Source organism: Budorcas taxicolor, chromosome 2 (genome assembly GCF_023091745.1).
Source record: "Budorcas taxicolor isolate Tak-1 chromosome 2, Takin1.1, whole genome shotgun sequence".
Taxonomy (NCBI): Eukaryota; Metazoa; Chordata; class Mammalia; order Artiodactyla; family Bovidae; genus Budorcas; species Budorcas taxicolor.
The window spans coordinates 44,824,055-44,838,588 of record NC_068911.1 but is presented as its reverse complement, the minus strand read 5'-3'; the positions used below and the strand labels follow the sequence as shown (position 1 = coordinate 44,838,588).

Here is a 14,534-nt window from a genome sequence, read left to right as displayed (position 1 = left end):
AAGTTCAGATGGAATGATAATGTACTTTGGGCACATACTCTTGGACAAATGTAAAGGTGCAAATCCTCTAGTAAGGGGCTTGATTCAGAGAGTTAGTAAGTGGACAACACTCAACAAAAGAGTGAGACGTTTGATGAGGTGGTAGCTTTCATATAGAGGCCAGAGCTCAGATGTGTAAGTGGTCACTGATGTCATTTCAGGATGGTGCTCTGAAACATTCTCTGTCTCCTTTTTCTCTTTTCCCTATAGATGATCTTAGTAGCCATATTTTCAGAAACTGGATTTTTTGATTATTGTGCTGTAAAGGTACGTATGATGTGGCATTTAATAGTTATGTATCAGTTGATACTTTTTTTCTGCCATTACATATTTATAGTGAATAAAACTATGTTTTAAAGCAAATATTTTAAAATTCTGTCCTCCTTTTCAAAATCACTGCTGCAAACCTGAGTATAATTGCTATGCTAAATAAAGTGTCTTTGAGCATCACTTTCAGATTCTCAACAAATAACCAAAGAAGAGGATCAAGGAGACTAGTATTCAAGTTGACTATTTGTGTGATGGTGTTCAAATTGGCAGGTTGAGAGCTATGCACAGAAACTGTTTTGCACTTCAGAGTAAATATTTTAAGTCATCAGTTTCTGATTACTCTGCTTTTAAGTGAAATAATTTCAATGATTACTTTATGACATTGAACATATAAGCATTCATTTTTATAACTGGGACCTTGGGGAATCCTTCACCATTTTCTGACTGGTAGAATTTGTGTTGATCCTATCATCAGAATTGGGAGGAAAAGACTAATGCAAACTAGGGCTGGGCTTGAATTTTTTTTTTTGAAACTGAAAAGTTCTTTTAAAAAATTAGTTATTTATGAAGTCCTTTCCAAACTTTGAATGATAGAACCATGTCATGATTTTTGCCGATTTTGTGCACTATCTTGCACCTCCCAGGTAGCTATCTGGCCTCTTCCTCCCAATACCTTGGTACTAAAAGCAACCCCTAGATCCCCAAAGATCAGCAGACTCTAGGGTCAGGTGAATCCCAAAGTCACAGCCCAGGCTGTCCAACCAAAAGGAGTGTGTAAAAAGATACAGACATGACAGATTGTCACCTTATGAGAGATAGACCATCTCAAGGTACTGAAATGAGAATTGGAGGGAAGGAGTGTAGGCCCGCATGGATTTAAAAGTTCAGGTCCAGTCATTACTGCCTCATCTCAGCTGGTTTAGGAGTTTGTAGGTCTAAGTTTTAATCCACCATGTAGTGTTTATTTAGACCCTTAGTTCTTAGAGTCCCTAATGAAAAGTTGCATCTGTTTTCTGGCCCCATTGGTCCTAGCTTCTTCTTTATTGCATTCCAGGCATACCAATTGTCCCGAGGAAGAGTGTGGACCATGATCTTCATGCTGTGTCTCGTGGCTGCTGTCCTTTCTGCTTTCCTGGACAATGTCACAACAGTGCTCCTCTTCACTCCCGTGACCATAAGGTATGCAAAGTGGCCTTGTGTGGACATCAGGCCAGCTGATGGCAGTGTGTACTGGCTGCCCTCCTCCCACATGATGGGGTCTGACCTGCACATCCACTGGGACTGTGGCTCTGACTGCACAGCTGTGATGGCAGTAGCAGTGGTTGCAGAAATGCCTACAGAAATCAGGACACACAAATGTTTATGTCCTGTGGGACAGAGCATCAGGGGCCAGGAGTTCTACTCCATGGGCTTTATGGGGTTCTCAGCCAGAGAGCAGGAGATGGGGCTACTGTCTTGCTCTGGCAGGATCCTTGTGGGATTATTGGAGGGTTGCAAGACCTGGCCTAGCAAGGCCTTGCAAGGTAACTTTGGGAAAGAGAAATTCAGTTTGATTCCATTTTGCTCCTTTTAATTCCAACCATTTCATTTGTGGGACTGATTGCATGGGGCCTCCTGGGGCTTGGGCTTCAGCCTGTGATTGTGCAGCCCCTTCCAAGGTCATGGACCTACACTTTTATCTAGACTTTATGTCCTTTATTTTAAAGATGCTTCTTAGCATATCATGGTCTTCCCCTGCTTAGACTCAACATGTGCTGGTGCTGGCTGGTTCTAGAGAGACTGAGGTGTTACAGGTATGCCTGGTGGCTTCTGGGAAGCTAGGTAGTAAGGACATTTAGAAAAATGTCCTTACTTCAGCTGAGGACAACTCACTTCAGCTGCACTGATCTGGGTTTTCCATCAAAGGAATTAAAACAAGCTAGTGTTCTGAGGATTCTACCAGATAAGAGATTCTCCTGCTTATGAGGCATGAGACTCAGCAAGTTCAATGTCATCAACAAGGGGCTACTTCCAGAGCTCAGGACTAATTCTGGGTGATGCCTTTGGTGTTTGGGAGAGTAGTGACCCTCAGAGGAGGAGTAAGTTAGAATGTGGAGTAGGAAGAGGAGAAGAAGGGTAGAGAGGAACAGAGAGTTAGCAGCATCCCGTGGATTGGCCTGCAGTGTTATGAGTTAATCTGTTGCCCAGGCTTCTGCAAGCCTGGCTGCATTGTCATGGTCCATGTGAAGTATGGATTTGAGGGGCAAGACACTAGATTTAGCCTTCCTGCACAGGAGGTGTAGCACCTCCCAATATCCAGAGCTATAATTCTTCTGAGGGTAAATGGTGGATAAAGCATATGCTAAAATCAACCCTGCCCCTGGACACTTCAGTGGGCAAGAGGCAGTTCACACCTACCACGCTCCAACCAGGGCAACTCTGCTACTGACAGTGGTTTGAAACCATCTCACAATGTGCCAGATTCCAGCAAGTCACTACACACTCTGATGATGGCACCCTGATTCTCAACATCCCTGTACAGCTAGCACGACTGAAGATTGTCTCAGCCTTGCTGGGATTTGTTTACATCCTCACTCTGCTAGGAATTGGCTTTGTAATTTTATGTGAGAATCAGTTCAGTTCAGTTGCACAGTCATGTCTGATTCTTTGCTATCCCATGGACTGTAGCATGCCAGGCTTTCCTGTCCATCACTAACTCCCGGAGCTTGCTCAAACTCATGTCCATTGAGTCGGTGATGCCATCCAACCATCTTATCCTCTGTTGTCCCCTTCTCCTCCCACCTTGAATCTAGACACCGGGATTCATGGTCTCTGGAGAAGAATTCAATTCGGGGTCAATAACGAGGCTTGATCTCTCAGAGCTTATGTGTATTTAATAAAGTTTTGTTAAAGTGTAAAAGAGATAGAGAAAGCTTTTGACATAGACATCAGAAGGGGGTAGAAACAGTACCCGCCTGCTAGCCTATACCTATCAGTGAGTTCTTAATTAGAGAAAGGAGATGATTCAAAACTCAGAGTGGCACCAGGTCTCTCAACCACAACATACATTTTGAGATAACATTGGCGCCAGGTGAATCATCCCAGGCCACAAAACGATCGACATGAATTTTGAAGAAAGGCAGGTTTCCAAGTAAATATATAGTTTCATTAACATAGATTAGGAGAACAGTGTATCAGTAAAATATACAGGTTTGTTGAGCCCTTATAGGTTCTGAGTCTTAAATACATAGTTCATTAACATAGCTTAAGAAGAGCATTTCCATAAGAAAAATGCATTGGTTAGCTCAAGGTTTGAGAAGTTAAGTTCAGGTGGAGCCAGGTGTTGTCATGGCAACACAGAATTTTAAGATAAACCTCCTTTTAATTTTGTATAGAGAAGGGGAAAAAAATCTGACACTTGTAGTTTGTTTCCTCCTGCCACTTAAGAGAGAAATAAAAAACACGTGACCCTTGCAGCCTATTTCCGTCATTTGGAGACCCCCTAGCCTTCCTGTCTGTTACCCTCTCACCAGGGTCTTTTCCAATGAGTTAGTTCTTTGCATCAGGTGGCCAAAGTATTGGAGCTTAAACTTTAGCATCAGCCCTTCCAATGTATATTCAGGACTGATCTCCTTTTGGATTGACTGGTTTGATCTCCTTGCAGTCCAAGGGACTCTCAAGAGTCTTCTCCAACACCACAGTTCAAAAGCATCAATTCTTTGGTGCCCAGCTTTCTTTATGGTCCATCCATACATGACTACTGGAAAAACCATAGCTTCGACTAGATGGACCTTTGTCAGCAAATTAATGTCTCTGCTTTTTAATATGCTGCCTAGGTTTGTCATAGCTTATCCTACAAGGAGAAAGCATCTTTTAATTTCATGACTGTAGTCACCATCTGCAGTGATTTTGGAGGCCAAGAAAATAAAGTCTGTCACTGTTTCCCTTGTTTCCCCATCTATTTGCCATGACATGATGGGACCAAATGCCATGATCTTAGTTTTTTGAATGCTGAGTTCTAAGCCAGTTTTCACTCTCCTCTTGCACTTTCATCAAGAGTCTCTTTAGTTCCTCTTTGCTTTCTGCCATAAGGGTGGTGTCATCTGCATATCTGATGTTATTGATATTTCTCTTGACAATCTTGATTCTGGCTTGTGCTTTATCCAACCCCGCATTTCACATGATGTACTCTGCATATAAATTAAATAAGCAGAGTGACAATACAGCCTTCACGTACTCCTGTCCCAATTTGGAAGCAGTCTGTTGTTCCATGTCCAGTTCTAACTGTTGCTTCTTGACCTGCATACAGATTTCTCAGGAGGTAGGTAAGGTGGTTTGATATTCCTATCTCTTGAAGAAGAATTTTCCGCAGTTTGTTCTGACACAGTCAAAGGCTTTGGCATAGTCAATAAAGCAGAAATAGATGTTTTTCTGGGATTCTCTTGCTTTTTCTATGATACAGCAGATGTTGACAATTTGATCTCTGGTTCCATTGCTTTTTTCTGAATCCAGCTTGAACATCTGGAAGTTCTCGGTTCATATACTATTGAAGCCTAGCTTGGAAAATTTTGAGCATTACTTTACTAGTGTGTGAGTTGAGTGCAATTGTGTGGTAGTTTGAGCATTCTTTGGCTTTGCCTTTCTTTGGGATTGGAATGAAAACTGACTTTTCCTAGTCCTTTGGCCACTGCTGAGTTTTCCAAATTTGCTAGCTTACTGAGTGCAGCACTTTAACAGCATCATCTTTTAGGATTTGAACTAGCTCAGCTGGTATTCCATCACTTTCTCTAGCTTTGTTTGTAGTAATGCTTCCTAAGGCCCACTTGACCTCACACTCCAGGATGTCTGGCTCTAGGTGAGTGAGCACACTATAATTGCTATGTGAGAATAGCAATTCCTTTTATTAGTATACAAACTGCATCTTTCATGATTGGTGTGCTCAGATTCACTGTTTATATTATACTATTATATTCTTTGTGACTCTCTAAGCGTAATCACATTTCTTCTGCCTCTGTCTGAATTGAGTAACATTAGTCTTTAGAGTTGGGCTTCCCTGGTAGTTTAGGTGGTAAAGAATCCTCCTGAAATGCAGGAGACCTGGGTTCGATCACTGCGTTAAGAAGATCCCCTGGAGGAGATACTCATTCCAGTATTCTTGCCTGGAGAATCCCCATGGACAGAGGAGCCTGGTGGGCTACAGTCCATGAGCAAAGAGTCGGACATGACTGAGCGACTAAGCACAGCACAGCACAGCATCTTTATAGTTAGACATCCAAATCTGGCATTGTTGATTAGCACAGACTAATCCTTTTCTTATTAAAAGCAGAGCTTGGTGCCTCCTTAGTTGAAAGCTGCTGCTGTTGATTGGAGTCTGATCCTCTTTTTTGAACTCCCTTCTCAACTTCTATACAGCTCTGTAGGCCAATCCTACTCAGAAGAGCTGCTGGCTATACTCTGAGCCAGAAGATAGTAGAAAGGACCCTTGAGGCACTTCCCTGGTGGTCTGGTAGTTAAGACTATGAGCTTCCATTGCAGGGGGTATGGAATCACTCCCTGGTAAGGAACCAAGATCCCTCATGCCACAGGGCACCCCCACCAAAAAAGGTCCTTGAGTGCAGCAGGGGCTCCCCTTGCTGCCAACATCCAGACCCATCCTAGCTTCTGTAAGAAAGTAGGCAATGTAGTGGGTGGGTGGAGGAGACACCATGAGGTTTTCCCTGAACTTTCTTTAGAGCATCCTTTCTCAACTGTGTGCTCAGTGGACCACTTGGGGGGCTGTAAATGCTGCTGCTTAAGCTCATCTCCCGGGGTTGTTCTATCATGAGCTGGGTAGCAAGACTGTTAAGATCCCCAGACAAATCTAATGTTTAGCTAAGGTGGAAAGCCACTGCTATAGAATGTGTACTCCTTGTTAGAATTAAGCACAGTGCCTCAGCTTTTGAAAAGGTAAGGTGAGTAAGGAGCTAGGTTGGCAGGTGTGGTGTGAGCCACTGGGTGGCAGTGCTTTGTGCTCCAGCCCCACCTTGACTCAGAGGGGTCTGGTGGCAAAGATGCATTCATCTGTGCCACTTCCTGCCCTGCAAGGGAGCCTGTACACCGAGTGCTTCCTCCAGACCTGTGGGGGTGAGGCAGGAATGTATTTTCACATGGATGGTTCAAATGGGTTGTGTGTTAACTTTCAGAGAAGTCTAGGGCTGAGAGTCAACTTTATCCTGTAGCTCTATAGCACTGTTGTCATTGTTTACCCCTCAGCATTGCCTTTCTCATAGATATGTGTGTGTGTGTGTGTGTGTGTGTGTGTGTGTGTGTGTGTGTGCATGCTTCTTATACCTGCAAGTGCTTTGAAAATATTTAGGTCACACATGTGCCTTTCACAATATGGATAGTGGGACTGTTTTCACTTTCCTTCATTTATGACAGATTGTGTGAGGTGCTCAACCTTGATCCAAGACAAGTCCTGATTGCAGAAGTGATCTTCACAAACATTGGGGGAGCTGCCACTGCCATTGGGGACCCACCAAATGTCATTATCGTTTCCAACCAGGAGTTGAGGAAGATGGTATGTATCACTATAATCACATTGTTTCCAATACATATAGACCCCAGCTTACTTGCACATTTAGTAATACTTTACCAACACGGATATCACTACTTCTTATGGAGTGTTCTTGGTCCTCTGGAGAGTGGGAGGTTAGGTGACTGATCCTCTAATGTAGTGGTCTGAATTGACTTCATTCTCATTCTGATAAAATTTTAAGAAAATGGTTACATTTTCTATTTAGTCATAGTATGCTGTAATATATTAATGGGAATTGAGGTTTCTTCCAACAATATTAAGAACTAAATGATCTGCTCCCTCTCATTTTTCAACTGAGGTAGATGAATAAGTTCTTCATTGATGAAGAACTTAAGTTTTTTAAGATAAGGGTGAGAAAATGAAAGTCTTTCTGGATTTTTGGTAAGCTCTTATTAATATATAATTTCTTGTAAACAAAAATAAAAGCAAGTATTAAAGAGACTGCAAATGGTATTTTACCTATCTTAAAGTTAAAGTTAAATTATACAATTAATTTTGATTTGCCATTCTTTGATCATTAGAATTTTCTCAATATCTCTTCTTTGAAGTATCAATAAAAATGCTTTCAAATTGGTGTCACTTATTATAGGTGATATATTTATGGTGTGTGTCTCTGAAGTGTGTTAGTATGTTTGTGTATATTTGCTGTCTTTCATAAAAATATTTAAGCCTTTGAGAGTTCATGGCTCTAAGGTGTTGAAGGGCATTTTGTGGGCCTACTGTGTTCTAGAGATTCAGGGTACAACTTAGATACTTTGGCTAAATTTAATACTCCCTGGTTGCTCTGAAAGCCCACTGTGATACTTCACCAGTCTTACTGCATGAGCTGAGCAGCAGGCCCCTCCTGACCATGTCACATGAGCACACCAGAAAGTGTGTGGACCCTGTAATTTGCTTTGTAATCTGTCACCCAGGATAGGTTGCATACACATGAGAGAGAGACCTATTTTCACAGGAAAATAATGTTTTATTATTTTTATTTTATAGTAATACATTTATTTTAGAGAATGTCAATCACACACACACATATCAGAAATAAAAAAATTGTCATAATCCCACCATCCAGAAATAAATCCTCTCAATATTTTGCTTTGTTGCTTGGTGATGGTTTAGTCACTAAGTCGTGTCTGACTCTTGCAACCCCATGGACTGTAGCCTGGCAGGATCCTCTGTCCCTGCAATTCTCTAGGCAAGAATACCAGAGTGAGTTGCAGTTTCTTTCTCCAGAGGATCTTCCTGACCCAGAGATTGAACCCAGGTCTCCTGCACTGCAGGCATATTCTTTACCAGCTGAGCTACAAGGGAAGCCACTTATTTTGGTGCATGTAGTCTGCACGAATGTTTGTGTGTGGCTATACATCAGAAAAAAAAAAAAAAAGCTGCTCTGACCAAGAGGGAGTAACAGGGACTGTATTTACCCTCTTGCTTGAGACATCCAAAAAGAAAATAAACCAAAATCCAAAAAACAAAACCAGAAACAAACCAAAACCAGACAGTGGTAATCAAGGTACTAGATACCAGGTAAAAAAGGGCAGTGATCCCTGAGAAATGGGAAACAAATGAAATGAACTTATGGTTGCCCCAGCTCACTGACTTGAGAGATTTTCCAGGATGCAGTTCAGGGAAAGAGAACCCTTGTGGAGCCTACCACATTTCTAGAGTCGGGGAGGTAGAACTGACTTTGGAGGGAACAAGACAAGAACCAGAGAGGGGAGCGTTGGAGACAGAGAGAACCTCTGAGAACTTGCAGAGGGAAACTACCTGTGTCCGGGGGAAGAATAACCCAAAAAGATTAGAGGGAAGAGTGCTTGATACACTGAGGGCCAAGAATAATGTCTGTTTCTGCCAGGAAGACTGTAAACCTCTTAATTCATGAGGTATTGGCCCTGATTCCACTTAATAAATCTAAAAAACCTCAAATAATCAAATTGTTTTTAAATAGTTTAACTACATCCAAAAACAAACATCAAGAATATTTATAGGAATGCAAAAATATCCAACAACACACAAGGTAAAAATCACAGTTTCTGACATCCAATCAAAGATTACCAGGCACACAAAGAAACAAGAAAATTTGATCTATCACGAGGAGAGTATGAACCATTTGGAATCAACCCAGAATAGACACAGGTGTTATAATTAACAGACAAGTGCATTAAAACTTTTTTTTTTTTTTTTTTTACTGTATTCCAGATGTTCATTAAGTTGAAAAGAAACATGGTGCACTGAGATGACCCAGAGGGATGGTATGGGGAGGGAGAAGGGAGGGGGATTCAGGATGGGGAACACGTGTATACCCGTGGCAGATTCATGTTGATGTATGGCAAAACCAATACAATATTGTAAATTAATTAACCTCCAATTAAAATAAATAAATTTAAATTAAAAAAATAAAAAGAAACATGAAAGATATATTTTTTAAAGGCCCAAATTAAACTTCTAAAAATGAAAACTGTAATGTATGAGATAAAAATCTCTTGTTAGGATTAAAACAGCAAATTAAGAATTTCATAAGAAAAGATTAGTGAAATTAAGGACATAGGTCCAAAATAAAACAGAATGAAAAGTAATGAAAGACATTCATGAGCTAAAGGGAAACTCCAAGTGGCCTAATATATTTATAATTCTTATCTTTGAAGGAGAGAGGAACAAAGAAAGACATTTGAAGAAAACATGGTCTAAAATGTCAAATTTTATGAAAGATATAATCTCAGAGATTCAGGAAGTCCAATGAATTCAGAGCGCAAGAAACATGAAGAAACTACACTAAGCCATGTCATAATTATTATACACATGAAGCTTAAATAATGTTATAAACTGATGATACTTTGATTTAAAAAAAAGGCATAATGGGTTATTTACTTTTTCAAGACCTATACTTTGACTTGGATATTTTGTTTTGGAAATTATAAGAAATAGTTATTTTAAAAGTAGATATTTAAAAGATCTATATGAAACAGCTATTTTTAACAGCATAAAATTGAAAAACCTATGTAAAATATTCCAAGAATCAAAGAAGAAAGTGAAATTGCAAAATATTTTTAATTGAATTATGAAAACAAAATTTTTAGGATTCCTTTCAAGCAGGAGTCAGCAAACTTCTTAAAAGGCCATATACTTACTATTACAGGCATATGGGCCTTACGGTCCCTGATGCAATCTCTCAACTCTGCCACTGTTGCAGGAAGGCAACCCCAGACAACACACAAATGAATATGCATGTCTATATTCTATCCTGCAAGTGTAGTTTTCTGGTCCCTGCTCTAAAACAGTATTTAGAAGGGATTATATACCATTAAATACTAATTAGAAAAGAAGAATTGTCTCAAATTAGTGACCTCAGCTTCAGTCCGAAGAAACTAGATAAGGAAGAGCAAATTAAACTGAAAGTAAGCTGAAGAAACACAGACCAGCATGGAGAACAGGGAAAACAATAGAGAAAATCAATGAAAGAAAAAGCTAGTTCTTTGATAGGATAAATGATTCTGACAAACTTCTGGCCAAACTGAGAAGAAAATAAGAGAGAAGACATAAATTACCAGTATCAGGAATAAGAGAATTATATCACTACAGAGCACACAGACATTTAAGACGTTGTTAGGCAGTATTGTGAACAACTCTAAGTCAATAACTTTCACAATTTAGATTAAACGGGCAATTCCCTTGAAAGACATACCTCACTCAAGAGGAACTAGGTAACCTGAGTAGCCCTATATCTATTAAAAAAATTGAATTTGTAATGAAAAATCTTCCCAGAAAGAACAAAGCAAAGCAAACAAAAAACTCAGGCTAAGATAGCTTTTGTGAACTCTACCAAATGTTTAAGGAAGCAGTAATACTACAATACCAATTCTACACAAAATTTTATAGCAAATTGAAGAGGAGAGAATACTTCTCAACTTACTTTATAAGGGCCTGATGCCTAAAGCAGATAAAACCAGGATAAGAAAGTTGTTGACAAATACTTTTTATGAGCACAAATAACATATTTTAAAATTAGCTAATCCAATTTAACAACTTATAAAATGAATAATACATAATAAGTGGAATTTACCCTAGAAATGGAAGATTGGTGCTATATTTGAAAATGTCAACCAATGCAGTTTACTAGCAAACTAAGTGAGAAAATCCATATGATTATCTCAATAGATATAGAAAAATATTTGGGAAATTCAACATCCATTACTGATCAAATCACTCAATAAAGTAGGGAAAAAGTGAGCTTCATCAGCTTGATAAAGAGCATCTATGAAAATATTATGGCCAGCATCATAGTTAAAAGAGGAAAACTGAATATTTTCCTCAGATCAGAAACAAGACAAAGATGTCTGTTCTTACCACTTAAATGCATTTTACTGGAGGCTCTTGGTGGTACAATAAGTCAAGAAAAGAAATACAAGGCATCCACACTGGCAAGGAAGAATTAAGTCTTTTTGCATATTACATGATTGTTCATGTGTAAAATCTGAAGGAATCTACAAAAGAAAAAAACAAAACAAAAACTTCTGAAAAATCATAACTAAAATTAACAAGTGTACAATACAGGATCAACATAGAATGGTTTTCTATATTCTAACAACAAACAATTGGAAGCTGAAATAAAAATGCCATTTACAATAGCATCAATATATAAAATAAGTGAAATCTGACCACACATATGCAAGAAAACAACAAAATATTGCAGATAATAATTAAGATAAAAATAGATGGGGCGATATATTTTGGTCATGGATCAGAAAACTCAACATCATTAAAGTATTAGTTCTCCCTAGATTGATCTATAGAGTCATGCAATTCCTATAAAAAAACAGCAAATTTTTCTTTTTGTAGAAATTGACAAACTGATTTTAAAATTTATATGGAAATTCAAAGTATCCAGAATGATCATAAACAAGTCTTAAAGTGTAGAACAAATTGGAAGGGCTAGTACTACCTAATTTCACAACTTATTATAAAGCCACAAATAACAAAAACAGTGTGGTTAGCATCAAGATAGGTGGTAGGTAAATAGAACAAAGGATATAAATATCAGATGCAAATTTCAGATATAAATCCTTACATATATGACTTTTGACAAAGTGATTTTTGACAAAGGTGCAAAGCCAATTAAGTGGAGAAAGGATAATTTTTTCACATATAGTCCTGGAATGAATGAACATACATATGCAGGAGAAATGAATTTCAGTCCACACCTTCTACTTTATCAAAAGATTAACTGAAATGTGGATTATAGACATAAATATAAAGGTCAAAACTTTAAAATTCTTAATAGAAAAGATAATTTACAGTAAAATAGATGTAGATTCCTTCAGATTTTACACATGAACAATTTTGAGTCTCCATGCCATCCTCCATAATGGCTGTATCAATTTACATTCCTGCCAACAGTGTAAGAGCATTCTCTTTTCTCCACACCCTCTCCAGCTTTTACTGTTTGTAGACTTTTTGATGATGGCCATTCCGACTGGCATGAAGTGGTATCTTGTTGTAGTTTTGATTTGCATTTCTCTAATAATGAGAGATGTTGAGCATCTTTTTGATGTCTTCCTTGGAGGAATGTCTGTTTAGGTCTTTTTCTAACTTTTTGATTCAGTTGTTTGTTTTTCTGGTATTGAGTTGTATGAATTGCTTGTGTATTTTGGGAATTAATCCTTTGTCAGTTGTTTAATTTGCTATTATTTTCTCCCATTATGAGGGTTGTCTTTTCATATTGCTTATAGTTTCCTTTGCTGTGCAAAACTTTTTAAGTTTAATCAGGTCCCACTTATTTATTTTTATTTCTGTAACTGTAAGAGGTGGGTCATAGAGGATCTTGCTTTGATTTATGTCATCAAGTGTTCTGTCTCTGTTTTCCTCTAAGAGTTTTATAGTTTCTGGTCTTACATTTAGGTCCATTTTGAGTTAATCTTTGTATATGGTGTTAGGAAGTGTTCTCATTTCATTCTTTTACGTGTAGCTGTCCAGTTTTCCCAGCATCATTTATTGACAAGACTGTTTTTGCCCCATTGTATGTTCTTGCCTCTTTTGTTAAAAATAAGGTACCCATAGGTGCATGGGTTTATTTCTGGGCTTTCTCTCTTGTTCCATTGGTCTATATTTCTGTTGACTGCAGCTTTGTAGTATAATCTGAAGCCAGGAAGGTTGATTCCTCCAGCTCCATTCTTCTTTCTCAAGACTGCTTTGGCTATTCAGGGTCTTTTGTGTTTCCATATGAATTGTGAAATTTTTTGTTCTGGTTCTGTGAAAAATGCCATTGGTAATTTGATAGGGATTGCACTGAATGTGTAGATTGCTTTTTGTAGTATAGATATTTTCACACTATTGATTCTTCCTATTTTTCTTACCTAGGAACATGGAATATCTCTCCATCTGTTTATGTCATCTTTGATTTCTTTCATCAGTGTCTTATAATTTTCTGTGTAGAGTTATTTTGTCTCCTTAGGTGAGTTTATTCCTAGATATTTAATTCTTTTTGTTGTAATGGTGAATGGGATTGATTCCTTAATTTCTCTTTCTGATTTTTCATTGTTAGTATATAGAAATGCAAGTGATTTCTGTGTATTGATTTTGTATCCTGCAACTTTGCTAAATTCACTGATTAGCTCTAGCAATTTTCTGATACTATCTTTCAGGTTTTCTATGTACAATATCATATCATCTGCAAACAGTGAGACCGTCACTTCTTCTTTTCTCATCTGGATTCCTTTCATTTCTTTTTATTCTCTGATTGCTCTAGCTAGAACTTCCAGAACTATGTTTAATAATAGTGGTGAAAGTGGACCTCCTTGTCTTGTTCCTGATCTTAGGGGGAATGCTTTCAATTTTTCACCATTGAGAATAATATTTGCTGTAGGCCTATCATATATGGTCTTTACTATGTTGAGGTAGGTTCCTTCTATGCCCATATTTTGAAGAGTTTTACTCATAAATGGGTGCTGAAATTTGTCAAAGGCTTTTTCTGCATTGATTCAGATTATCATATGGTTTTTATCTTTCAATTTGTTAATATGGTATACCACATTGATTGATATTTGTATATTGAAGAATCCTTGCATTCCTGGAGTAAATCCAACTTGATTATGGTGTATGAACTTTTTGATGTGTTGCTGAATTCTGTCTGCTAAAATTTTATTGAGGATTTTTGCATCTATGTTTATCAGTGATATTGGCCTGTAGTTTTCTTTTTTTGTGTTGTCTTTGTCTGGTGTTGATATCAAGGTGATGGTGGCCTCATAGAATGAGTTTGGAAGTGTCCTTTCCTCTGAAATTTTTTGAAAAAGTTTTAGGATAGGCATTAACTCTTCTCTAAAAGTTTGATAGTATTCTCCTGTGAAGCCATCTGGTCCTGGGCTTTTGTTTTTTGACCACAGCTTCAATTTCAGAGCTTTTAATTGGGTTGTTCATAGTTTCTATTTCTTCCCAGTTCAGTCTTGAAAGATTGAACTTTTCTAAGAATCTGTCCATTTTTTCCCAGGTTATCCAATTCATTACCATATAGTTTTTCATAATAGTCTCTTACAATCCTTTTTATTTCTGCATTGTCTGTCGTAACCTCTCCTTTTTCATTTCTAATTTTGTTGATTTGATTCTTCTCTCTTTTTTTCTTGATGAATCTGGCTAAAGGTTTGTCAATTTTGTTTATCTTCTCAAAGAATCAGGTTTTAGTTTT

General features: G+C 38.1%; 1 protein-coding gene across 1 annotated transcript in view; it reads left to right on the top strand.

The window, feature by feature from the left end:
- OCA2 (OCA2 melanosomal transmembrane protein) overlaps positions 1–14,534 on the top strand; it is a 278,263-nt gene that overhangs the window by 54,268 nt on the left and 209,461 nt on the right. Inside the window, exons 11-13 of the mRNA XM_052635656.1 lie at positions 250–306; positions 1,364–1,488; positions 6,709–6,847. Of these exons, the coding sequence (XP_052491616.1) occupies positions 250–306; positions 1,364–1,488; positions 6,709–6,847 (321 nt within the window). The remainder of the gene's footprint in view (positions 1–249; positions 307–1,363; positions 1,489–6,708; positions 6,848–14,534) is intronic.